Source organism: Emys orbicularis, chromosome 15 (assembly GCF_028017835.1).
Source record: "Emys orbicularis isolate rEmyOrb1 chromosome 15, rEmyOrb1.hap1, whole genome shotgun sequence".
Lineage (NCBI taxonomy): Eukaryota > Metazoa > Chordata > Testudines > Emydidae > Emys > Emys orbicularis.
In genome coordinates this window covers 984,874-1,010,363 of record NC_088697.1, presented here as the reverse complement: position 1 = coordinate 1,010,363, position 25,490 = coordinate 984,874, and the positions used below count along the sequence as shown (strand labels likewise).

Sequence of the window (25,490 nt, the reverse complement as noted above, 5' to 3'; positions counted from 1 at the left end):
GAAACCGATTTCCAAAGGGTTTCCAAAGCTCTCAGGCCAGCAGGAAGGAGAGCTTTTGTGGAAAATCCAGCCCTAAACGTCCCTTGTTTGTGTGACTAAATGGGAGGAGAATGGCCTGGAAAAGCTGCTGTCTAGGCCCTACTGTGGAGGATTTTTGTGACAAGGACACTTGTGCTTTAGAATTTAGACTGAAGCTAACAAACTTGTTCCCCCCGACAACCAATCAAATAATCACTAGCAGCTTGGGCTAGATTTGAGCTGGTGACCTAGAGGCCGCTCTCCTGTTTACCTGTGTTTTGGCTGCACGTCCAGTCTTCGGGAAGAACGGAGGGATCCGTATCGCTGCTAAGACGCCGCCATTTCTCACAGCTGGGATAAGAACATTGGACCCACGCCACGCACTGATCTACAGCACAGCAACACAAACACACAGCAGCTGCAGGGGCCCGCTACTGGCGCCCTGCACAAACTGGAGGCTCCGGAATCGGAAGTCAAAGACAAGGAACCCGACGAAATGTAGTTAATCTCACCATTTGCGAAGCCGTCATTACACAGGGTGATTTACAGGCATCGCTAATTTCTGGCCTTGGAACCTACGAAACCTGGCAGTTTCCTGCAGTGCCACAAACTTCCGCTCCGTGCCTCAGTTTCCCACCTGTACCATGGGGATAACCTACCCCCCAGAGTGGCTGTGAGGATAAACACATCAAAGAGCGTGATGTGCTTTGAGAGCTACTGATTTCTAAACTCGGGGTTATTAAACAACGAAGGCCATTTTTATGCTGAACGGGAACATTCCTACATCATCCGGTTTAAATTCACACCTTTAATTAATCCAGATTCATTTTCTTGAGTGTAGACAAGGCCTCCCCGTGGTTTTGGAAGGCATGGGGCCAGTGCCAAATCAAGTGCTAGAAGTCGCCACGTTTCTTCAATTTACATCCAGGTTTCCCTCTCCCCGCGTTAAACTTTCAGAAACAAAGGCCTGAGCTCACTGAAAGTGCTTTCTCCTCCTTCCTCTGTTTCCTCTTGGTCAGCGATCAGGGTGTAGCCCTGAACTATTTTCTTCGGCTCTCCTTTCCGGTGACGCTTATGCCTTTCTTTGTTTGCTTCCGTGCTCTCATCTGCTAGCAACAAAGAGAAAACACAAGACTTAAAAACAGACAGGGGTGGGTGGGGACACAGCAGGCGGTGGAGTTATTGTTTGTCTTGATGGGGGCTCCGGTTTCAGTCACTGATCCCAGCGGGGGGTGGGGGGATGTCACCTTCCAGCAGCAACTTCCCCCCCCTTATTCCTGCATCCCCCTCGGGCTCGAAGAGCTAAGGCAGAAGTCTTCCCACATGGCAGGTCGAAGTCAGGGGCATCTCCCAAACCTAAACTCCTACACATCTCTGCTTCCATCCGGGGAAACGCACTCCAGTGCAGAGGGCTAGGAGGACAAAGGCCTATGCAGCACTTAAAATCCTACTTCAGCCCTGGCTTAAAGAAACTGCTTTGTTTCTACTGTGTTCAAGGAAACAAGACTTTGTGGACAATCTTTGTAAGTAAGCAGGATCGCACCAAAGAAACACCTGACTTGGATCATCAGTTTCTCTTCCTCACCCGGCAAGGCCCCGAACATTGGCCCTATCTGCATTTGCCCACACAAGGGACTTACGCATTTCCTTTCTCATCTTGTTTAAAGAAAGCTTATTGCGTTTCTTTGCTTTGGGCAGAGGCTCTTTTAGGTCCACGGCAGAGGCTGTTCCTTTTGGCTCATCGCTGTGCTGGACCAAACTCCCTGCAGGTAGGGATGTTTCGAAAGTCTCCCTAAAACAAACATTGGCGAGGATCAATTCATGATCGTTATTTATCATGTGGATTACCTGCTGGAGCTGTACAAACACACAACAAAAAGACGACTCCTCGACTCATGGTTCACAGGAGATGAACCTGAGTATCATAAAGATGACAGTACACCTGCCTACACCAATGAGAGAGAGAGGGTATGGAGATATAGATAGATCACATTAGTCAGTTACACGGTGCAAAAAAGATGTGGAATGACAACAGTTCTCATTTCACATCCGTTTTGCCCAGGGGGTGAGTGGGGGATCGGGTCTCTGCACCCCTTTGAATATCCTGCTTTTCGGTTTTTTCCAGCATTCTCCAGCAGTTCCTTTTGGGTGGATAATATTTTGACAGAGAACATGCACCACCTAGAGGCCAGACCGTATCTTACACTTCTAAAGCAAGTGCATTCCCCTTCCCACTTCCCCTGCAAAAAATGAAGTTAAAGGCAAAAGGTCCCAGTCGATAAGCTAAACAAACATGAGGAGGCTGGCTTATTTATACGCAATGCATGGGAATGGTAGCAGCTTCATACTCCGTGTGAATGGCAGCGATACACATCTGGTGATCGCAAGACGCTCGGGACATTTTCATTGAAGTCTCACAGCATTCCCTGCTACATCACACTCTCCCCTACCAGAACTCTGAATAAAACCCAGGGATCCTGATCCCAACTCCCCCCTGCTTCCCCTAAACAGCTGGGCAATAAAACCCAGGATTCCTGCCTCCCAGCCCCACCGCTGCTCTGATTCACGAGAACGAATGGAAATATGGATTATTCCTATCGATTACGTCTAAGGTGGCAGGACCCACAGGCCCCCATGTGCCAGGCAGAGCGTGGACACACTGTGAAAGAGACAGTCCCTGCCCCCAAAAGCATGTACAACTCCCAAGAAACCCTGTGGCAGCTGGCGTCAACCCGACGCGTCTCCATTTCACATCCCTGTTTCTACGTAGATCTGAATCACAATTTTGCAGAACACTGGCTCAAAATGTTGACCCTTTCCCCCAATTCAGGAGGAACGTGCACGTCGAAATATCAGGATTTCATGAGCTGACTGAGTCCAGTTCGAGGGCGCGTCCCTTTTCTGCTTCACAGCCTGAGCCCAGGATATGCGGGACGGGAACTGTGGGCGACCAGTCTTCTCAGAGCCAGCCACAGGAAGTCAGGACCATCCCAACCCCGGGAGCACTGCTCCGCCGTCCCTCCCTCCTTGGAAAGAAACAGAGCAGTGGGTGGAAGTATTGCACAACCCTACCAAAACAAGACCCTCCAGCACACGTGGGATCCTGCCCCTGGGGAGAGGATGAGAGAACACAGCACTCAAGACCGGCGGTCGCTTACTAATATAACAACACCTAGCTCTTATGCAGCGCTTTTCATCAGTAGATCTCCGCACGCTTTACAAAGGAGAGCCGTTTTCCTTACCTTTATACGAGGGTGATGAAGGTGGGATAAGACCCTGGACAGAACAGAAGAGAGCTGCCACAGGACAGAAAGTCCCCTATCTGCTTTTGGATTCCTTCCGCTTTAACCTCAGTTGTTAAAGTTCCTGGCTGCTCTGGTTTTCCCAGACTCTCTTTTAGGTAACAGGCCCAGTCTCTCTGTCCCTCCCTCCCTGGTCTTCTCTTCCCTGCTCCCCTGACTGTTCACACCACTGGCACTCTTTCTCATGGGTTCTTTTCCCTCTGTTTCCATGGCTACAGATCAGGGATGCCACCCCTATGTTTGCCCAGCTAGCGCTACTTGGAAACAACTAGCTAGAAGGAGGAGAAGAGCCTATTGTGTAACTTTGGTTCACACACCTCGTAGATAGACTTTATGCTGGGACTTATGAAATTTGGGCCAGATCCCCCAATGGTAGCGATCTGATTCAATGGAGTTACACCGGTTTATGCAAGGCGGGGAACTCGCCCTTTGGCTGAAGGACGTATTTTTCAGGGTAACTGGCCCTACAATTTTAACACAAGGTATAATCCAATATACTGCAGGATAATGGGGATTGATTGCCCAGGAACTGATATACACTCACTTCTTTAAACCTTGTGGTTCTGCCGCTTCGGTAGCTTCTGCCTGGTGAAATGTCCTCTTGGACTGTTCTGCAAATTGAGATTAGAGCTCACACATTTTATCATTTCAATGTGTGCCTAGATGGTTATAATCTCATGACGCGTCACACATTGAAAGGTTGGATGTCGATCGAGGTAATAATTGGATTACGGAGGGAAATGCATTTCCGGGGTCTGACAGATTTTCTGCACGCTGTCATTTCAGCTAGACAGGCTGCAACCCTGCAAAGTGACTCGCTGCGTTGCCCCGTTAAATAATAATACAAATCAATATCTAGCTCTTCTATAGCGCTCATCAGAAGAGAGCTCAAAGTGCTTTACAAAGAAGGTCAGTATCATTATTCCCATTTTACAGGTGGTAAAAATGAGGCACAGCGCAGGGAAGCGATTTGCCCACGGTCACCCAGCAGACCACGTCTCCTAGTCCTGAGACGGTGCTCTATGCACTAGGCCACGCTGCCGTTAAGTTTTCACAGGCCCCAGGTTAACCCCCCGTTGAGTCTTTAAGAGGATTTATTTGCTTTAAGGCCAGAAGGGAGCATTATGATGATCCAGCCTGATCTTGCGCCTAACACAAGCTGTGAATTCCTACCAAGTGATTCTCCTGCAGAAAGCTGAGCCAAGTCTAAACTAGGAAAGTTATGTGCTGCTGATAACCAGCGATTTTTGCTAGCACAGATCAGGACTGGCGTCACTAAAGTTAGCCTGCAATACAGGGGTGTTTACTTCTTTATACCTCCAAAGGCACAAGGCGGACCTAAAATTGAAAACACACACACAAAATATTTAAGCAGGAAACTTAACATGCTGTGGGATGGGGACAATTCACTTTTTATAACCTCAATTTCATGATGCCTTGTTTCTGATGGAAATGATTCCTCAGAGTCAACATAAAGTGAGGGGAGGGGCCACTTAATTTGCGTGAAACTTTATGTGCTTTGGCAGGCCGAGATGCCCCCAGCACGTGGAGAGCCCGAGACAAAAGCCAAGGCATGGTGATTCGGGCATGGTGGCCTTTGTTTTGACATGCCAAGGGAACAAGATTGTCTTAACTGGGCCCCGGGCCAGATCCTCAGCTGGCATAAAAAAGCCTAGAGCCATCAAAGAAGTGATGTCAATTTATTCCAGCTCACGATCAGGACTCATGATGTTTTTAAACCGCTGAAGAAGCTAAAATTCTAGCTTTCAGGCACGTTGAGGACATATTTTAGCCTGTTAAAAGGGACAGGAAACAATTCATATCTACAAAATGTCTGGCTCATCCAAATAAATACTTCACGGGGCACCAATTTAGCTGTTCTCATTTGAGGTTTCATGTGACGAGCTGTCTTGGAGTTGCTCAAGAGGCCCTGAAGATTTACCCATGCACTCTTGCAAGGACTTCTGCAGCACACTCTGGACAATTTCCTCAAACTGCAAGTCGGTGAGGTGACACATCTCCTAGAAACAGAGGCACAGGCAGGGCAGAGTGAGTGACAAATGGCATCCCCCATAACAGCTGGACTTAACTCTAACAGAGATCCAATAAGGGTTCTTTTAATTTAGCAAATTTAGAGCTGCTACACGGGGCTTCTGTTCGGGATTAAGCTCCTGGACACCTCTGCCCTCTGAGAAATTTCCATGATGTGGGGGCTTCTAAGATTGCTTTTAGGGCTACATAACACCATCCTTGCTACTATTTGCTTTCAGTCTCAAGCCGGGACGTTATTATTAACGGCGCTGTCAGAGACACACTCCAAATCCTGGGAAATAACATTATTAATATTTAATGCGACGACTTAGTACTTTTCCTACCGGAAGCACTTTGCATGCTTTAGTCCTCAGAACACCCCTTGCAAGGTAGGTTATTTGTCTTAGGGTGGACCCCGACTGTGAGCCTAGGTTCCCACACAGACATAAAACGCCCAGTATGTTACGGTTGTCAAAGAGTCAAGAGAGGACTTGATCACGGTGTATCAGTACTTTAACGGGGAGAAAATTCCAGATACTAAAGGGCTCTTTAATCTACTGGAGAAAGGCAGCAGCTGGAATTGAAAGTCAGACACATTCAAATGAGAAATGAGGCACAATATTTTTTAAACAGTGCAGATAAACTCCCAAGTGCAGGGGTGGAGACTCCATTTCTGGAAGCCTTCCAATCCAGACTGGAGCCTTTCTGGAAGATGCTTTAATCCAACACAAGCAATTGGGCCCAATAGGGCAGAAGCGGGTGAAATTCTATGGCCTGCATTAGGCAAAAGGTCTCTTTTGGCTGCAGAATCTAGGCTCAGGAACGAACGGGAATGTCAAATGGGCGCAGGGGATCAAATCCCGAAATGCAATGTGTAAGCCCATCCTGGCCCACGACAGACACCTGATAGGGTCTGGGTTTTCTTCACACTTTGGCAACGCTTTTCGGGCCAATAAAAGTCTTGTCGAACTGAAAATGGCAATGTCAGAGTTAGAGAGTTTAAGGCCCCAAAAGGGGACCACTAGATCAGTGGCTCTCAATCTTTCCAGACTACTGTACCCCTTTCGGGAGTCTGATTTGTCTTGCTTACCCCCAAGTTACGCCTCACTTTAAAACGACGCGCTTACAAAATCAGACATAAAAATACAAGGGCTTGTGTCCAGCAACAACCCCACTTCTTGGGTCAGGTTTATTCACATAAAACAAACTCAAACGTCACTTCCACCCCAGTCTCACACTGAGTGCATCTGAGGTTTGTCTTCTTGCTCCTTCCTGTCCTGGCCTTCTCCGCAGGTCTCCTTCCACGCCAGTGTCTCATCTGGCTTCCTCAACTCAGGGGCCAGTATCTGCAGGCATCTGCCAACATCCACCTGTGACCCCCTTCTCTCTCCAGGACTTATATATATATATATATACACACACTCCAGACGTGATTGGGTCCCCTGGCCCTCCACATTTCCCTGACCTGGAGAGAAGAGCTGGCTATTGGCAGCCCATCTCTCCTCGTGTCATGATCTTTTTAGCAAATGATTCGTGGATTCGTAGACTTTCAGGCCAGAACCATTACGATCCTCTCCTCTAGTCTGACCTCCTGCATCATACAGGCCAGAGGAAGTCAGCGACTGATTCTTGCAGCGAGACCATTGCTTCTGTTTGAGCTAGAGCAGCGATCACCAACCGGTCGAACGTGATTGACTGGTCGGTCCTAGAGACTTTTCCAGTCGATCGCGATCTCCGGCAGTGCAGCGGGGCTGCTGGTACCTGCCCCGGACCCACGCCGCACCCGCAAGCGGCCAGCGCGGCCCCGTGGGGGGAGGGCAGGGGTATCAGTGTGCTGCTCCTGCCTGCAAGCACTGCCCCCGCAGCTCCCATTGGCCGGGAACAGGAAACTGTGGCCAATGGGAGCTTTGGGGGCGATGCCTGCAGAGAGGGGCAGCGCACAGAACCACGTGCCCTCCATCCCTTAACCTTGCTGCGCCACCGACTGGGAGCTGCCTGTGGTAAGTGCCGCCTGGCGGGAGGCTGCACCTCAACCCCCAGACCTGAGCCCCCTCCCGGAGCCAGCACCTCATACCCCCTCCTACATTGCAAAACCCTGCCCAGCCCTGAGCCCCCTCCCAGAGCCAACACCACATATCCCTTCCTGCACCCCAAAACCCCTCCTGCACCCCAAACCCCTTCCTGCACCCCAACTGACCCCCTCACAAAGCCAGCACCCCATATCCCCTCCTGCACCCCAAGCCCCTGCCCCAGCCATGAGCGCCCTCCCAGACCCAGCACCCCAAACCCCCTCCTGCACCCCAAGCCCCTGCCCCAGCCCTGACCCCCCCTCCCAGAGCCAGCACCCCATACCCCCTCCTGCACCCCAACCCCCTGCCCCAGGCTCAGCCCAGAGCCCCCTCCCACACTGCGAACCCCTCGGCCCCAGCCCAGAGCCTGCACCCCCTCCCGAACCCCAACCCCCTGCCCCAGCCCTGTGAAAGTGAGTGAGGGTCGGGGACAGCGAGTGACGGGGGGGGGGGGAGGGGAAATGGAGTGAGCAGGGCAGGGCTGATCCTGGGTTGCTCTTAAATTCAAAAAGTGATCTTGGGTGTAAAAAGGTTGGAGACCACTGAGCTAGAGCATATCTTTTGGAAATATAAATCATCATCATCGCAGAAAGTCCTGATTCTTCAGGCGATGGAGAATCCACCATGTCCCTACCTCAACGGCTCCAACAGTTACTTTCCCTCTCCGTTAAAATGCTGTGCCGTATTTCCAGTCTGGATTTGCCTAGCTTCAACTTCCAACCACTGGATCTTGTTAGACTTTTGTCTGCTAGCTTGAAGAGCCCATGAGCGATATTTGATCGTCGACTTCTCAATCTTCTTCTGCCTTTGTCTGCCTCGGTCTTTCATAGCACACGAAAATAAAGAGCGCACAGAAGGGGACAAAAACCAAGGCTCGGGCTGGAAGTATTGTTGGTGTTTAAAGCCTTGGAAGGGACAGTTTTATAGGGACATAGGAACACAGGAGTGCGGGGAACATCCTGCTGTCACAGGCAACCCCATCGCATCATCCTATTCTTGAAGGTATCAAGCTCCATGTTCAAAACAGTTAGGTTGTTTGGCCCCCGCTCCTCCTGTTAGGAGACTTGTAAAACAAGGCAAAGCTCAAGATGAGTTGATGTACCCCCTGGAGGACCTCTGCGTACCCTTAGGGTACACGTACCCCTGGTTGAGAACCACCGCTCTTGTCTTCACTCACCACCCAAAAGCAGGAATGGAACCCCGAATTATAACATACAAAAACAAGTCAGAGAACACTTCAACCTCCCTGGTCACTCAATTACAGACCTAAAAGTCACAATTCTCCAACAACAAAAACTTCAAAAACAGACTCCAATGAGAAACTGCAGAATTGGAATTAATTTGCAAACTGGACACCATTAAATTAGACTTGAATAAAGACTGGGAGTGGATGGGTCATTACACAAAGTAAAAACTATTTCCCCATGCTAATTTTTCCCCCTACTGTTACTCGTGCCTTCTTGTCAACTGTTTGAAATGGGCCATCCTGATTATCACTACAAAAGTTTTTTTTCTCCTGCTGATAATAGCCCACCTTAATTGATTAAGCAGGGGGGAGCTGTGTGTGTGTGTGTGTGAGAGAGAGAGAGAACACCAGAGAATTGTGAGCGAAGGCAAGGAGAAAGCAGAAAAAGCACCGGCAGCACAACCCCGGGTAAAAGCCGAGGGAGAGGGAGCTTTTGAGGCAGAGTGCTGGTTGAAAGGAGGCTTGAAACTGTGAGAAAACAGGTGGATACAGGACCTCGTACGCTCTTTGTAAATAAACAGGACTGCATCATTAAAAAAACAACAACTCCAGCATCACATGCTCCTCCTAATGGAAGCAAACCAATAGATACTGAAATTTGGCTAACCACTCGGATCAAAAAGGGATAACAGCAGATTACAAAACAAACATACCCGTCTCATAGTATTGATTTCTCATCCTAATGCAAACAACCCCAGGAAGCCCCAAAAACAGGCTAGTGCTTGGGCCCAAGGGGCAATGGTTTGTTGATAGGATGGGAATCAAATATATTGCAAATAGTATTTTTTTTTAAATAGCTAAGCATATCCATCTAACGCTTAACACACAGAGTGTGTAGGGAGATTGTATATGCTAGTTTTTAGAGATGCAACTATATAGGAACTAATGAAAGGACATTTTTATTCATGTTATTAGATTCTGACGTTAAATCACCTTAGCTGACACGTTGCTTGAGTTCCTTTTGGGTCTCTTTTCTACATCTCGGGGTGTTGCTGGACCTTTCACGTGGCCTGTATCCTCTTCCTTTGCTACCCTAGATTTCTTCCACCGCTGCACATCAGTGTCTGGAAGGCCCACTTTCAGTTTTGTTTCGATCGAGTCTCTTGACCCTTGGCTCAGCGGATAGGTAATGGCCTCTTTTGCCCTCGCATCCTCCTTCTTCCCATGATGCTCAGGGCCTTCCCTCAAAGAAAGGACATGGGGTTTTGCCAGTGGAGGGGCAAACGTTTTCTTCATCATCTTCCCAAGTGCTGAAATTAAAGCAAGAAAGAAACACAATGCACCCCCCCCCACACACACACTTGACGCTGAAGCTCTGATCTTGTGGACACATAAAAGTTACACCCGTTTGTCCGTCCCTTGAGTGCAGAATCTTAAATTGATTTAAAAGGGCCATATAGATTTAGGTTGCATCCAGACAAGCATACACCCATTTAACTATCTCCTCTATTGCTTGCGGTCTTTACATGAAAAATGATCTGTTCTGGACTTAATATCTATGAATCTAAGAAATGAATTGATTTCTAAATTGAAGCAGGTTGTGTGTGAGAAATGCCTTCTTTTCTTTTCCATCATGTAACTATTTCCCAGTTTTCTGGTGGCACAAAGTGGCCAAGTGAATTAATGATCATATGTTAATTAAAGCCAATGGGCCCGAATCTCAGGTCTACTATAAGGTCTCTTTATACTTCTAGAAACTTTGTATAAATGAGAAGCAGGCTCAAGAGCTCCTTTGGTTGCTAGAATCCAGAGTCCACCTGGTCCAAAGACCTCTGCCCTACAAATTATTGCTACTGTTATTACACTTATGTCAGTGTAAATACAAAGAGGTGTAGCCAACTTACTGGAATTACTTTGGATTTACATGGGAGTACATTACTGTGCGTTCTTTTCATTGTTATAGCTGTACACACGTAACAAAAAGATGGCGTCTGTTCCAAAGAGCTCATAATCTAAGGCCCTAATTCAGCAAAACACTTAAGATGTGCTTAAACCCCAGTGAAGTTAATGGGAATTAAAGACGTGTTTATATACTTGGGTGGGGAGGCATGGCTACTGACACTGGCGCAAAGTTTGCCCTGATTGATAGCGAGCGAGTTAAATGTTTAACAATCTCTAGCACACAGGAATGTTGTGAGGATGAAATGTTTACATGCCTCTTATGGAAGATTTGCCAAACCCTGTGGGCCAGATCCTCAGTTTGGGATGGGCATTAATACGGCCTGCTTGGCCCAATTCTCCCCTCACACTGGGCCTCTGCTTTACACCAGTATACCTCGGTTGATTCTAGTGGAGTGACTCCAGATGTACACCAGCGTGAGCGAAAGCAGAATTGGACCCGGCTCTGTGGAAAGGTGGGATCAACAGGGCATCCCGTGGCTGTTGTGTTGTGCAAAACAGGGTGAAAACCATACCCATGTTCAACTCCATTTCCACTGAACACCCTAATAAGAATAGGGGTGCCATATCTATCTATCTAGCATCATTTTCTCGCCTCCTAAGTACGCATCTCCCATGAGACGACGACTAGGGAGTTTTGAGTATTTTGGGCGACCAAGGTCCACACTGGCACCTTTTAGGAGGTAAAATAGACATGATTTTTTAGCCTTTTTGCCCCATCAGCATTACTATCTTGGTGCTTTTCTGGCCAGGATGGGGGTGGCAAATAGGCACATTTTTGGTGCAGCCATGGTAGAGACTAGGGCGTCATACTGACGCAAGAGGCAATGCCATGGCCCCGCGGCGACACCTTTCATGAGAGAAGAGAGGTGGTCATTTGGGGGTTTGGTCCCTTCGGTGTGGGACATGATATTGGTGTGGTTTTGGTGCGGGGGCTGGGTGCCATATTGATACAACAGGCAAGGGGGGTGTTGGCGTCACTAGGCATAGCTACCAGGTAACTTTGGGGGTGGAAGGCCATAAGTGCCGATGAAACCCCCCTGCTCTGGGTCTAACTGAGCCACAGTAACTCCATCTTGTGAACTTTAACCAGACTCCATGCTAACAGCCTAAATGCTGAAGCAGAATAGGTAACAGTCAGCTATTTTAGCAGACAGCTGCAGTTTCGCTCACACTAGCAGAAGCAGTAGTGATAAGAAGGGAGAAAGGAGGAGGGAGAAGCCTACTACGTCTTAGCTTGCAAGGCCAAAAGATAAACATGCGGATGAGAACTTTTCTAACACGCCACAATGTACTGCCTGCTGTAACCGCTGTCGGGAAGGGAGGGGTAAGGGGGGAACAGAACAAAGGCTTGCACACAAACAGCTTGGAATATAAAATAGGAAACTTGCTTGTATTTGCTGCGCTTGATTTGAGACATGCTGGTCTCCTAGTGCCTATTCAGAGCTCTTGAATAAAATTTGGTTTGCTTCTCCACCCTGGTGTGTCTATTGGTGCGACGCACACCGGGCAACGAACCCTGTTGCCCCCTCGGGCCCTCTGGGCCGACAACAGGGGCAACCAGGCCCTATATCAACACCTTTCGTGAGGTAAAATAGACATGGGCATTTGGCCCTCCAATGTCTACATGTTGGCACTTTTTAGCATAGGAGCATCCGGGCGCCATATTAGTACAGGAAGCAACACCAAGCAGGGGCCCCCTTTTGACACTTTTATGGGGTAAAATAGACATAGTTATAAAGGTTTTTTTGGCCTTCCGGTGAGATTACATTGGCCCGTTTTGTGTGCAGGGGCGCCATATTGACACAGGAGGCATCGCCAAGCCGGGGGCGACCGGACCAAGTTTTCGTGAGGTAAAACAGACATGGTTCTCTTGGTTAATTGGCCCTCCAGCAATGCCATGTTAGCGTAGGTTCCTGGCGCCATATTGACACAGGAGGTATTGGCAAGCCAGGGGCGACCGAGCCAACTTTTCGTGAGGTAAAACAGACATGGTTCTCTTGGTTAATTGGCCCTCCGGCGACACCATGTTGGCGTAGATCCCTGGCGCCATATTGACCCAGGAAGGCAGGCCATGCAAGGGGAAGGGCGACCGAGTCTTTTCATGAGGTAAACCAGGCGTGGGGAGGCAATGGGTACCGAAATGGGGCGTGTTTGACCCAAGCTAGGATCTCTCTATTAGCTTCAACAGGTGGGGACAGCTTTGGCACCTTTTTTCCTTCAGCGCCCCCCGCGGCGCGCTCCCTCCCCCCGCCGCCGCGCGCACCTCCTCAAAGCGCCCTCGAGCCTCACGCGCTCCTAACGGCCCCTCGAGGCGCGGGAGACTCCAGTGCGCACGCGCAACCTCTCAGCCCGGCCGCTGCTCTGTCTCCGCGGCGACGAAGCTTGCTTTGAGGCCGGCTCCGTGCGCATGCGCGGCCATCAGCAGGGGGCGGGGGGAAAGACGCGCGCGTTGGTCGAACTCACTGCGCATGCTCGTCTTGGCAAAGGCGGGGTTTGGGATGGCGCATGCGTATTGCCTCAAGGGGAACTAAACCACACTGATGACCACGTGGTTTCACTATGCAGTGACCCTATAGATTATGGACCCTATAGGGGGGCTATATTATTATTTGTTACATATAACCCTATGGATCTGTATATGGACTGGAGCTCTAGATTATGGAGGTTTATATATTATATATATCTCCCTGTGGGTCTGTATATGGGTAGATTATGGACCCTATGGCTCAGTGTGTATATATATATATATATATATATATATATATAAAAAACTATTTCACTAGGAGGGTGGTGAAGCACTGCAATGGGTTCCCTAGGGAGGTGGTGGAATCTCCATCCTTAGAGGTTTTTAAGGCCCGGCTTGACGAAGCCCTGGCTGGGATGATTTAGTTGGGGATTGGTCCTGCTTTGAGCAGGGGGTTGGACTAGATACCTCCTGAGGTCTCTTCCAACCCTGATAGTCTATGATATGGAGTAGGCCCATAGATTATGGATTTTAAACAGCTTTATGTTATGGGTCTTTGTGTGCGTGGATCTCTGTAGCGGCTGGCCCCATATATGGGCCCTTCATGGCTATATATGGACTGAGATATGGAACCTGCAGATGGATCAACCATCTATAGTATGGACTTCATGGGCATGTATATACATTTATATTATGCACCCCCATGGATCTATATAAGTCCCTAGACCTTATGGGCCTGAAAAAGGGACCCCCCCAACCCCATATATGTGAGGCCCAATGGATTTATATATTATAGACCTGTGTATATGAATGTTTGAGGGTCCATAGATGGTCTGACCAGTATAGTATGGGGGCAATTTAACCATCCCTACCCTGAAATAATTTACTTGACCCTCATAAAACCAAATAAGCCTTATTAAATAAGCCTTTCATTACATTACGCTTTATAGAACATTGAGCGCATTCAGCCATGGTTGCTAACTCACCGCTGTGGCACCTCCTGCTGGTCATCCAGGAATTAGCTCGATCCCAGCACTCGAAGCGCCTCCTGTTGGCTGGTGTCTCTTCTACCTCAGGCCCCCCATGTCCCTCCCAGACCTCAGTGCCCTCTACCTTGGGGTTCTGCCCACAGCAGTACCCCCACACTCTGGGTCTCCCCTCCCAGGAGGAACCCCCCCTTGCCTCAGTAGCTACTGCCAGTCATTATCTAACCCCCACTCACTGGGGCAGATTGCAGTCTATCATGGCCACTTATCACTAGCAAGGGGGTTGGATCTGCCACCTCTGCCTATCCCCGGGCTGCACCTCTGCATGCCTCAGCCTGGGGAGATGGCAGGCTGGAGCTCCCCAACTCCTCCTGCCCTTCCCCAACACTGCTCTTTTTCCAGTACCCTATGCTCCCAAGCTGCTAGGTCTTTCCCATCTCAAGGCTGGAGTGAGACTCTGACCCAGCCTCTCCCTCACAGCCCTCTTATCAAGGTCAGCTGGGCCCTGATTGAGCTGGCCACACCTGCTTCCCTCAGCTGTTCTCACTCCTCTTATCTCAGGAGCAGGGTAACCTCCCCCCCTACACACGCTTTATGGGACATTTAGTATACAGACCCTGATTCAGCCATGGTGTACATATAGCCTCACTGTTATCTGGCCTGTAAAACCCTTTGTAACACAGCTTGATCATACAGCAGTTTTATAGATGATGTTAAATGTGATCTTTAATACACAAAACTCTAATGTGTACAGCTATTGATTAATTCAATGTGATACACCCAGCAGTTACATCAAGGAATTGCAAAGCACATATTCAGACTTACCCATGCTGCCCTTAGCATTGTATTACCTAGAAAGATACAGATTTGTATATAACCTAAGGCAACCTCCCTCTGCCTGCTCTGTTTTCCCTCTACCCCTTGCCTGTCTTATCTATTTAGACTGTAAAACCTTTGGGGCAGGGGATGTCTCTCACTATGTGCATCCTGGGACCTGTAGTCTCAGAGCAGGCAGGTGTAAGCAGACAGACCCCTTGTCTGGTATTAAACTGGACAGTCCTGCTTTTCTAGGGTTTGTTCCCTATCCAGTACTCAGACAAAACCATCTGTTTTTCTCTGATATTGGATGGAGGGGGTGCCTGTTTTTAAGAGGTCCTGCCCCAAGTGGCATGATTTTCCATGCAACATGCGTCTGAGGTCATGCGGGCGGGAGCAGGGTCACACCAGCTGGGGCAAGCGGGACCGTGATGTGCGAGTGGCCACCCTAGGCAGGTGCCTCCAATAATGTGTTCATCTTCCAGCCGGCCCCCCTTCACTAGGAGGGCTGGGGTCAGGGTGTGAGAGGTAGCAGGACCGCTCCTGGGGTCAGAGGTGAGAGGTCGAACGGGTCAGGAATCCCCCATCCCGCCCTGGGCTGGAGGTGGAAGGTCGTGAATGGGGAGAGGCGGCTGTTGGGGAAATTGCAAAGGTCAGAGGTCAGAGGCTGGAGGGGGAGCAGGGGTCAGAGGTCAGGCTCCTTCCCTTCATGTGAAAAGCCAGGTAACCTCCCTGGGGTGAAGGGGCAGGGGTCAGAGGTCGCAGTTCACTCGGCAAAGGCAGGGCAGGTGACCCCCACCTTCTGAGGGGTCAGAGGTCACCGTTCTCTAATCGGGGTGAAAGGTCGGGGGGAGAGGGAGCTACCCACCTGTCCACTCCTGGGGGAGGCCAAGTGATGCCCCCACCTCCTCTTTCCCACCCCTACAAAGGGGGAGGAGGGGAGCATATATTTACAGCCTGGCGGGGAAATTCGTTCTGCGCAGGCGCAGAGTCCACAACGGCGGGGGAAAACTACAACTCCCAACATGCCTTGCGCCTCCCGCGCACGTGACCCTTGTCCACTGCCTCTGGGCGGGGGCTTGATATTTGAGGTGAAAAACAACGAGCGGGCTCTGAATTCACCGTCCACACGGCGGGCGGCGTGGGGTTTGCACCCACCCCGCGCCGGGCGGGATGGCCCCGGGGGGGAAAGCAGCCCAGACCCCCCGCCCCTCCCCCAACAGGCGGCGGACTGAGCTGGACGGGGAGGTGTCCACGTCAGTGCCTGAACCGGCGTCGAGTGTTAAATCCGTTTCCACACACCACGTTTTTTAACCCGGTTCCTGCCACCGAAGCCCGGCTAGACACTGTTTAATAGGGTGTGGGGGGAAATCTCCCAACAGGCACGTTGTGTGGACAGCTCCGAGCTCGGAGGACCCCACCGCACGGCCCATGGGAGCTAGGCCGGATGAGAGTCGAGCGCTCCGATTGGCTCACGTAGTTTTCGTTGTGCTCCCTGATTGGCTTAGACCGCGGCGGCGGGGCGGGAGGAAGGGAGACGGGGGCGATGCTTGTAACGCGCAGGGGCAACGTTAGCGAAGGGGGCGTCCGTCGAGCGGATTGGCCGCCATTCCACGTGGGAAGGGAAAACACGGCGCCCTGATTGGCTCGCGGCCGCGGGAGGGGGAGTGGCTCCCGGCGTGCCCGCCCCCCGAGTATATCTACCGCGGGCGGGGGGGCCGCCTTGCCATCGCGTCTGAGCTGGGAGACGCGAGCCGTGGCTGTCTCTTCTTGGGCCTCGCGCGGGCGGCTGGGCCGCGCATGCGCCACCCAGACGCGGGGGCGGTGCGTCGTCGTGGGGAGGAGCAGAGCGCATGCGCGTTGGGGCCCCCGGAGGGGCGAAGGCCGCGGAGGAAAGCGAGTGCGGCTGCGCCGCCGGCCGGAGGCGCATGCGCAGGCGGAGCCCGTGAGGGGCGGGTGCGGCAGTTGAGCGAGTAAGCGGCGCGCGAGGGGAGGGAGGCGGCCGGATCCGGAGCGCGGCCGCCCGCCCCCATGCAGGAGATGATCGAGATGGCGGCTGATAAGGAGACGTTCCTGGTCCCGGCCCCGCCGCCGCCCCTCAAGCCCCCGCCCGCGGCGGGGGGAGGGGGCGGCCCCCTGGTGCAGCTGCACCAGGAGGCCGCCTCGACGGAGCTGCACCAGGAGGCCGCCCTGGCCAATCAGCGCCGGGAAGGGGGCGGGCCGCCGCGCGGGGAAGGCGGCAGGCGCGGAGGCGGCCCCCTCGTGCAGCTGCACGAGGAGGCCGCCCCGCTGGGCCAGCGCCGGGGCGGAAGCGGCCCCGCGGGGCGGCCGCACCAGGAGGCCGCCCTGCACCAGGGGGCTGGCCCCAAGGAGGAAGACAGCGTGGGCGAGCTACAGCGGCCTCGCAACGGCTTCCAGCCCCACCGGCCGGCCGGGGGCAAGCGGCGGAACAGCTGCAACGTGGGCTTCAAGCACCCGGCCTCCAAGCGCCGGCGCCGGGTCAACTCCGAGTGCGACCCGGTGCTGCCCTCCGAGTTCCTGCTGGGGGGCAACATCTTCGACCCCCTCAACCTCAACAGCCTCCTGGACGAGGAGGTGAACCAGGCCCTCAACGCCGAGACCCCCAAGTCGTCGCCGCTGCCGGCCAAGGGCCGGGACCCGGTGGAGATCCTCATCCCCAAGGACATCACGGACCCGCTCAGCCTCAATGCCCAGGATGGCGACGCGGCCCTGGTGCTGGCCTCGCCCTTCAAGATGGGCCGCAAGCGCCACCGCCACCGGGGGCAGCAGCGGGGCGGCGGGGCCGGGGACTGCAAGCCGGCTCCCTGCAAGGCCTGTGACGCTGCCTGCCCCACCCCGCAGCCCTACGAACTCAACACGGCCATCAACTGCAGGGATGAGGTGGTCTCCCCGCTGCTTCCCCTGGCTGCTGAGGGGGCGGGCTGTGTCACCCCCTCTTGCGCCTCCTCCTCCGGCAGCCGCCACCACCGCAAAAGGCGCCGGACTTGCAGCAAATCGGAGGCGGCCGGGGGGGCCAAGCTGCCGCCGCCTCCCCCCACCCCGGGCGGGGGCAAAGGCGGGGGCCAGCCAGGCAAGAGTAGCCCAGAAAAGGGCAAAGGGGCCGGGCGGCACCAACAGTTGCCCACGGTCAAGCGGAGGCGTCAACAGAGGAAGTTCCAATACGGCAACTATTGCAAATACTACGGCTACCGGAACCCCAACTGCGAGGACGCCCGGCTGCGTGTCATGAAACCTGAGTGGTTCCAGGGCAAAGAGGTGCTGGACCTGGGCTGCAACGTGGGGCACCTCACCCTGAGCGTGGCCAAGAAGTGGAAACCTGCCCGGGTGGTGGGGCTGGACATAGACGGGGCCCTGATCCACTCGGCCCGCCAGAACATCCGCCACTACCTGTCCGAGGAGATCCAGCAGCGGCAGGAGGAGGACGAGGAGGCGCCGGAGGGAGCTGGCTCCAAGAGGCGGAGGGGCTGCTTCCCCGCCTCGCTGGTGGCCAGCAGGGGGCCCATTGCTGCCCCCCGGGTGCCCCAGGACGGGGACGGGGACGGTGCCGCCGACTTCCCCGACAACGTGATCTTTGTGCGGGTAAGAGGCCTAGGACGTGGGGGGGGGGCGGCCCCACCTTTTCGGGGTGCCGCAGGTGTGGGTAGCAGCCGCCCACTCAGCTGCTGTCAGTGGGAGGTCACACAACAGCCTGGAGACACGCCCCCTAAAATCCGGGGGAGGGACTGGTGGTTGGTAGGAGGAGCCCTCCCATCCCATACGAGAGGGCGGTAAATACCTCATCTCCTAGGCCGGCCAGTGGCTTATGGGTTGGTAGGTCACGCAGGCCTTGCCTGGGGGCCGTGTTCAGGTGAGGGGGGTGGGTGGAATAGCTTCTTGGGCTGCTAACGCAGGCTATTCAGGGTGAGAGACTCCATCTTACTGGGGGGCGGGGGTGCATGTGGGGGGCCAGGATTCCCCTGCGCTCAGGAGACAGTGCAACTGCCCAGACGATGCCACTGGGGGACGGGTTAAATAGCTCCGGGAGGCTTGCCTGGAGGTCTCCTGGCTTGTTTCAGCAGAGCCCCTCGGGCGAGGGGCAGCCGGGTTGGCCGTCCATCCCCTCACAGAGTCAGAATTCCCCACTGGAAGCAGGAGAGACCAGAACTGTGTGTGGTGGTGGGGGGGGTGCCTGTGACCTTGGCCAGTTTGGTTCACCCCTGCCTCGGTTTACCTGAAATGGGCTGGCACCCGTTTAGCTCCGGGAGGCATGTGCTCTCGAGCTCAGCTGACGAATCCCGCAGTCATGTCTGAACCCAGCTCTTGACCGGGGCTCGGGGAGGGGGGCATGCAGCTGGGGGTAGATTCATTAACCGGGGAAGTGCTGCCCTGTACCCGCAGCCGGTGGGTTAACCGCGGGCGGGCCGGCTCCGAAAGGCACCCGCAAACATGGCCTTCTCTTAGGCCCTTCCCCTCCGGAGACCTGGCCGGGAGGGTAGCTGTTTTGGGTGTCAGAAGGCTGTTCGCTCCGAGCTTCAATTTTCACCTCTACCCTCGTCCCGTGGGGCTTGGAAATCGACTAAGGACGGTGGCCCATCCCAGGAGCAGTGTGGCCTCGCGTTGGGATTGGAACAGGAACCCCGCGTCCCAGGTTTCTCGGATTAGTTTTAGACGAGGGTGAGGCATATGGCAGAACCGGTCAGTTTCCCGGGGTGGCGTTTCCGGCTTCTATTCTCCACTCTCCTCTTGACCCCGTGCCTCAGTTTCCGCACTGTCCAATGCTGAACCTTGCGTGAGGCTCACGGGAGTTAAGGAGCCTAGCTCATTGGAGTCCCTGGAGCACCCGAGGACTGGAATTCCCCTAATGATCCTTACCAAGCCTCCGCCCGTGTGCTTTGAGATCTGCCGCCGAATGGGCGGAGAACTAGACGCGTCGGGGGGGGGGGTGGATGCTATGCGCAGGGCCGGGAGAAATCCAGCAGCCGGCATGCAGAGAAATGTTTCCCGGGCCGTGTAACAGCTGCGATCTAGCCCGCGCCGGCATTGGGGGGAAGCAGGTTCTCATCTCAGCGGGGTCGATAATCTATACGCAGGCACCGCTGGCAGATGGTCCTGCAAAGCCGGGCAGCCTGTCCCTGCTAGTGCCAATCTCCGGCCTGTCCCCGGCAGCGCTCCCTAGGAAATCCCAAAGCGGGGCACGCCTCCCCCGCGGACCAGGGGGGCAAATACGCCCCGCAGCTCTGCTAGGCGCGATCTCCAGCCGGCGCTGGGGGCTGAGGGGCGTTGAGGTGGCTACCCATGGTTCTTCTGAAGGCAGGCGCATTGGCTAGCAGCTGGAGGGAGGGGAGTCAGGACTTTGGGTTCTCTTCCTGGCCCTGTTGGCGGGTTTGGTGCCTGGACGGAAAGTGAGCAGAAAGCCTCCAATCCCCCTGAGCCTCCCGTCTATTGGCCTGGCGCTCGCAAATCAGCCAGAGCTGAGCATCCATTCCCACACAGGCCTGGCATGGGACTACGAGTCCCAGCAGGCCGTGCGGCCAGCAGGGCATGCTGGAACCCATAGCGTCCCCTCACCCAGAAGGCTTGTGGTAAAGATGCCTGACCCCTTCCAGCGCCTGAGGCTCAGGCAGGGAGCTTGCGGGTGGGTGAATTTCTGTGCTGGGTCCAGACTCTGACTTAGAGACGCCAGCAGCTGGAGGTGTAAGGGATAGAAATCTTTAGGGGGTCCCATATCTGGAACCACTGACCCCCAACTGAGATCAGGGCTTCCCAGACTCCTCCCTGACCATGATCAGGGACCCCCTTTGTGCCACCGGATCTCCCTCCCTCACCCAGACCCTGACCTCTTTTGTGCCAGCCGCTGCCCAGACCCGCCACCAGCCAGCGTCTGCCCTGAGGAGCCACCCATCTAAATCCCCACAGGATGGGAGGTGAAACTGAGGCACGGCGGGGAAGTGACTGGGATCACCCAGTAGATGGTTGATTAACACAGCCAAGCGTCTAGAGAAAGAAATGGGTCACAGACTCAACTCCGGGGGGGGGGGGGGGGGTTCGTGTAGACGCTCCCAGCATGGAGGCTGGCAGCCCCTCTGCTCCCCACTGCCCCAAACCGCGGTCCAATCCCAGATGTCATAGAATATCAGGGTTGGAAGGGACCTCAGGAGGTATCTAGTCCAGCCCCCTGCTCAAAGCAGGACCAATCCCAGCCAGGGCTTTGTCAAGCCAGGCCTTAGAAACCTCTAAGGATGGAGATTCTGGCCACTAGGCTGGGGTTTGGGACTCGGACGCCTGGGTTCCTTCCCTGGCTTTGACCCTGCTGTGTGGGCAAGGCGGGTCTCCCTGCCTCAGTTTCCCCTTCCATTCTTTGGATCGGAAGGTTTTGTGGGGAGGGTGTGTCTGAGTTGGGCATGAAGGGGGGGCGGTCCTGATCTTGACCTTTATGGGGACAGAGGGGGCCCATTGAGCTCTGGGGGCTGTGTGGTGTTGGGGGAATTCCAGATAGCTATGGGGAGCTGAGTGGTGTGGGCCCTGGAGCAGTGACAGGAGCGGTCTGGGAGGCTGCAGAGGGCCCTGATCTGAGGGTGGAGGCTGTGCGGGAGGGCCCCCAATCTGTCTGGAGGGGGGGGCTGATCTCTGGGGGGTGCCATGGAAATCAAACATCCCCAGCCCTTAGGGCTGGGAGCCAGGACTCCTGGATTCTCTCCCCGGCTCTGGGAGGGCAGTGGGGGCTCGTGGGTGAGAGCAGGGGGGGGCTGGGAGCCAGGACTCCTGGGTTCTCTTACCGGCTCCGGGAGGGGAGTGGGGGCTGGTGGGTTCGAGCAGGGGGGCTGGGAGCCAGGACTCCTGGGTTCTCTCCCTGGCTCTGGGAGGGCAGTGGGGGCTGGGAGCCTGGATTCTCCCAGCATGTGCTGGGTCTGGCTGGCTCCCTGGCCCCGCCCGTCACTCTGCCCCGTGCCCGCAGGGGAACTACGTGCTGGAGCGGGACGAGCTGCTGGAGACGCAGGGCGCCGAGTTCGACGTGGTGCTGTGCCTCAGCCTCACCAAGTGGGTGCACCTCAACTGGGGGGACGACGGGCTGAAGCGGCTCTTCAAGCGCATCTTCTGCCACCTGCGGCCCGGCGGCCTCCTGCTGCTGGAGCCCCAGCCCTGGTCCTCCTACGGCAAGCGCAAGAACCTGACGGTGAGCACCGGCCAGGCGGGGGGGGCGGGCGGGGGGAGCCCCTGGTGGCGGGAGCTGGGAGCCTGACGCCTGTCTCCCCTCCCCAGGAAACCATCTACAGAAACTACTACCGCATCAAGCTGAAACCGGAGCAGTTCCCCTCCTACCTGACCTCCCCGGAGGTGGGCTTCTCCAGCTGTGAGCTGGTGGCCAGGCCCTACAACAGCTCCAGAGGTGAGAGGGGGGACCCACTTGGGCGGCTGGGCGGATAACTCATCGGCCGGGCCGGCCTGGGCGGATAACTCATCGGCCGGGCCGGCCTGCTGGCAAACTGCCGCCAGGCCGAATAAGCCGATGGTGGATGACTGCCATCGGGAGAACTGAGTTTTTCTGACCTATGGGGAAACTCCACAAAATTTGGTTTTGTCCCAAATTGGGGCCAAAAAGTCCAATCTCTAAAGGAGAAAATTCCGAAAGACTCTGAGAAACGATGCGTGTTTTGTGTTATCAAAGCTAAACTATTGAATGTGGTGTTGAAGTGTTAATTTAGTTTTGATAATACAAGAAGTAACACGTTCCTTTCATATTTGTAATATCAGGCTTGGCAGAATTCGATTTCGGGATAGTGAGGTTTCTGTTTAAGCATTCTTTTCGGTTTTCATCTCTTTTTACATGTTCACGGTTGTGTGAAATTTTGGGAGAAGGATTTAGTGACCGTAGATGTTGAGTCAAAAAGTTAAAGATTTATAAACGGTTGAAACAACTGGTCAAGGCCCTATGTCGAAATACACAACGTCAGCGTCCTTAAATCAACAAATCCAGTCTGCGTTTAGTGTGCGTTGGCTAGTGCATTTGTAATGAGGCTAATTCCAAAGTCACTGGATGTTTTACTCCACTGTGCTCTCAGGCAGGATTCCCCTTCCTTTGCTTAGCCGGAAACGTCCGTTAGCCGTGGAAATATTTTTTGGTTGGTTTGTGGATATGGTGAAAGACATTTGCTGACCCATCTAATTTGTCAGGCCTAATTACCATAGAGCAACTTATCTATTTGTATTATTACACAGACGTTTGATATTTATCACTCACAAAGGCAAAACCAAATGCTTCATTGGATTTCAGCTAGTTTCCAAATGTTCCCGTCAAATACTGTCCGAATTGACACTTCCCCTTGAAACATTTGGCTTGTGCCAAGCCAGCCTTTCGCCGCACAGTTAACCTGTGGAACTCCTTGCTAGCGGATGTTGCGAAGGGTCAAAAAAGAATTCGCTGAGTTCACGGCGGACGGGGGCCCTCCGTGGTTATTAGACCCCCCATGCTCCGGAGGTCCCTAAACCTCCGCCTGCCAGCAGCTGACCCCGCTGACACAGACAAACCTAACAAGCCTCCAGTAACGAGCAGGCTTCATAGTCGGGACGCAGACAGATTCCCCAGCTCCTCGGGGGGGAGAGGGGGGCAGAGCTGGAGGGCTCTGGGGGTGTTGCTCACAGTCCCGTTCAGCAGCTCCTTGGCCACGTAACGAGTCAACATGTTAGCTGATTTGGGGGGGGGGGGTCCGGGGGCGGGAGCAGGGCCTGTACTAACCCACTGCCCCTGTCCCCCCGCAGGCTTCCAGCGCCCCATCTATCTCCTTCACAAAGGCCACCCTGCCGCCCACTGAGGGAGAAGCAGCCGACGCTCGGGCCCGGAACCCCCCCGTTTTTTTCTTTGCATTGGAGGACAGCTGGGCTGAGCCCGTCGGACTGGGGGCGGGCAGGACTGGCCCGGCCCGCAGGGTTTGCGCTCAGCGAATCTGCCGTGCGAGAGGCGCTGCCCCCTGCTGGACACTGCTTCGTGCTACAGCCTGGAGGAGACCTGCATGGCAGGGGGGCGGGCTACAGCTGCCCTGTGCTGAATACACAGCACCCCCACCGGCTCCAGTTGGAGCTTGTACAGCCCTTTGCATCTATTGTTAGAGGGGGGAGACCAACCAGGGCAGCAGCTGCCTCAGTTTCCCTTCTGCTGTCAAAGGGGAGGCAGCGCTGCCCTGCTTTCCGAGGGGGGGGGGCCCACAGTGGTGCCAGTTGGATGGCTGGGCTGGTTCCCCCCTGCAGCTGGGGGGGAGGGGGTGTAGGGCCCCCCCTGCAGCTGGGGGGGAGGGGGTGTAGGGCCCCCCCTGCGTGTGACGTGGAGTTTTATCTTTACAGATGTTGATTCTATTATATATAAATAAAAGCTACCAATTATTGCCTCCGCCTGGTGCCTGGGGGGCGGCGAGAAGGATCCAGACAGGATGCGGGGCAAGGCCGGAGGCAGCGTTTATTGGCAGGGGGGGGCAGCGGCAGCTCCTGTCTCCCTCCAGCGGTGGGTCAGGGCCAGGCAGCAGGAGCCAGGGGGGCCCCCGGGCCTGTACATGCGGAAGCCAGCTGGGCCTGGAATCGGTGCCACACCTGGGGGGGGAGAACAGCAGGCTGAGACGGGGGGGACATGGACCAGCTGTGGGGGTGCAGTGGGCTGAAAACAGGGGGTGTATGGACCAGATATGGGGGGGTGTGGACCACACCACAGTGGGGGCTGAGCAAGGGGGCACCTGGACCAGATGTGGGGGTGCAGTGGGCTGAAAACAGGGGGTGCATGGACCAGATGTGGTGGGGGGGTGTGGACCACACCACAGTGGGGGCTGAGCAAGGGGGCACCTGGACCAGATGTGGGGGTGCAGTGGGCTGAAAACGGGGTGCATGGACCAGATGTGGTGGGGGGGTGTGGACCACACCACAGTGGGGGCTGAGCAAGGGGGCACCTGGACCAGATGTGGGGGTGCAGTGGGCTGAAAACAGGGGGTGCATGGACCAGATGTGGTGGGGGGGTGTGGACCACACCACAGTGGGGGCTGAGCAAGGGGGCACCTGGACCAGATGTGGGGGTGCAGTGGGCTGAAAACAGGGGGTGCATGGACCAGATGTGGTGGGGGGGTGTGGACCACACCACAGTGGGGGCTGAGCAAGGGGGCACCTGGACCAGATGTGGGGGTGCAGTGGGCTGAAAACGGGGTGCATGGACCAGATGTGGGGGGGTGTGGACCACACCACAGTGGGGGCTGAGCAAGGGGGCACCTGGACCAACTGTGGGGGTGCAGTGGGCTGAGAAGGGGGGCACGTGGACCAGACCGCGGGGGGGGGGGGGACGGACACAGGCCAGACCATTAGAAGGGGGGGAGAACACGTGGGCCAGACCATTAAGACCAAACGGGGGGGGAAGTGGGCCAGGCCATTGGGATGGGGGGGTGAGGACACACGGGCCATACCATTAGGATGGGGGGAGAGCAGCAAGTGGGACAGACCATTAGGACTCGGGGAGAGCAGCGGGTGGCACGCACCATTGGGGAGAGGGGGGAACACACGGGACAGACCATTCGGGCGGGGGGGGGCGGTGTTACCTGGGCGAGCGCCTCCGGCTGCCCCGCCTGCCGGGCCCAGGCGCTCAGGTTCCGGTCCAGCTGCCCCATCAGCCCGGCCGCCTCCTGCAGC

General features: G+C 54.8%; 2 protein-coding genes across 2 annotated transcripts in view; one reads left to right on the top strand and one right to left on the bottom strand.

Moving 5' to 3' along the window:
* ZCWPW1 (zinc finger CW-type and PWWP domain containing 1) overlaps nucleotides 1-14,043 on the bottom strand; it is a 33,641-nt gene extending 19,598 nt beyond the window's left edge. Inside the window, exons 1-7 of the mRNA XM_065417300.1 lie at nucleotides 14,019-14,043; nucleotides 9,600-9,916; nucleotides 5,263-5,341; nucleotides 3,865-3,931; nucleotides 1,659-1,810; nucleotides 996-1,124; nucleotides 290-406 (exon numbers count right to left, since the gene is read on the bottom strand). Of these exons, the coding sequence (XP_065273372.1) occupies nucleotides 290-406; nucleotides 996-1,124; nucleotides 1,659-1,810; nucleotides 3,865-3,931; nucleotides 5,263-5,341; nucleotides 9,600-9,916; nucleotides 14,019-14,043 (886 nt within the window). The remainder of the gene's footprint in view (nucleotides 1-289; nucleotides 407-995; nucleotides 1,125-1,658; nucleotides 1,811-3,864; nucleotides 3,932-5,262; nucleotides 5,342-9,599; nucleotides 9,917-14,018) is intronic.
* Nucleotides 14,044-16,859: 2,816 nt separating this feature from the next.
* Nucleotides 16,860-23,847, top strand: MEPCE (methylphosphate capping enzyme). Its single transcript, XM_065417296.1, has 4 exons — nucleotides 16,860-18,434; nucleotides 21,790-22,008; nucleotides 22,095-22,221; nucleotides 23,592-23,847. Exons 1-4 carry the CDS (start codon nucleotides 16,866-16,868, stop codon nucleotides 23,642-23,644), a joined length of 1,968 nt encoding a protein of 655 aa, XP_065273368.1. The 5' UTR covers nucleotides 16,860-16,865; the 3' UTR covers nucleotides 23,645-23,847.
* Nucleotides 23,848-25,490: the final 1,643 nt, after the last annotated feature.

What these genes read in the sequence shown, in the direction of transcription:
- MEPCE (XM_065417296.1), top strand. Translation starts at nt 16,866, where the DNA reads ATGCAGGAGATGATCGAGATGGCGGCTGATAAGGAGACGTTCCTGGTC. An exon ending in GCAAGCGCAAGAACCTGACG is followed by an intron (nt 22,009 to 22,094) that starts GTGAGCACCGGC and finishes TCCCCTCCCCAG; the next exon opens with GAAACCATCTACAGAAACTA. An exon ending in GCCCTACAACAGCTCCAGAG is followed by an intron (nt 22,222 to 23,591) that starts GTGAGAGGGGGG and finishes GTCCCCCCGCAG; the next exon opens with GCTTCCAGCGCCCCATCTAT.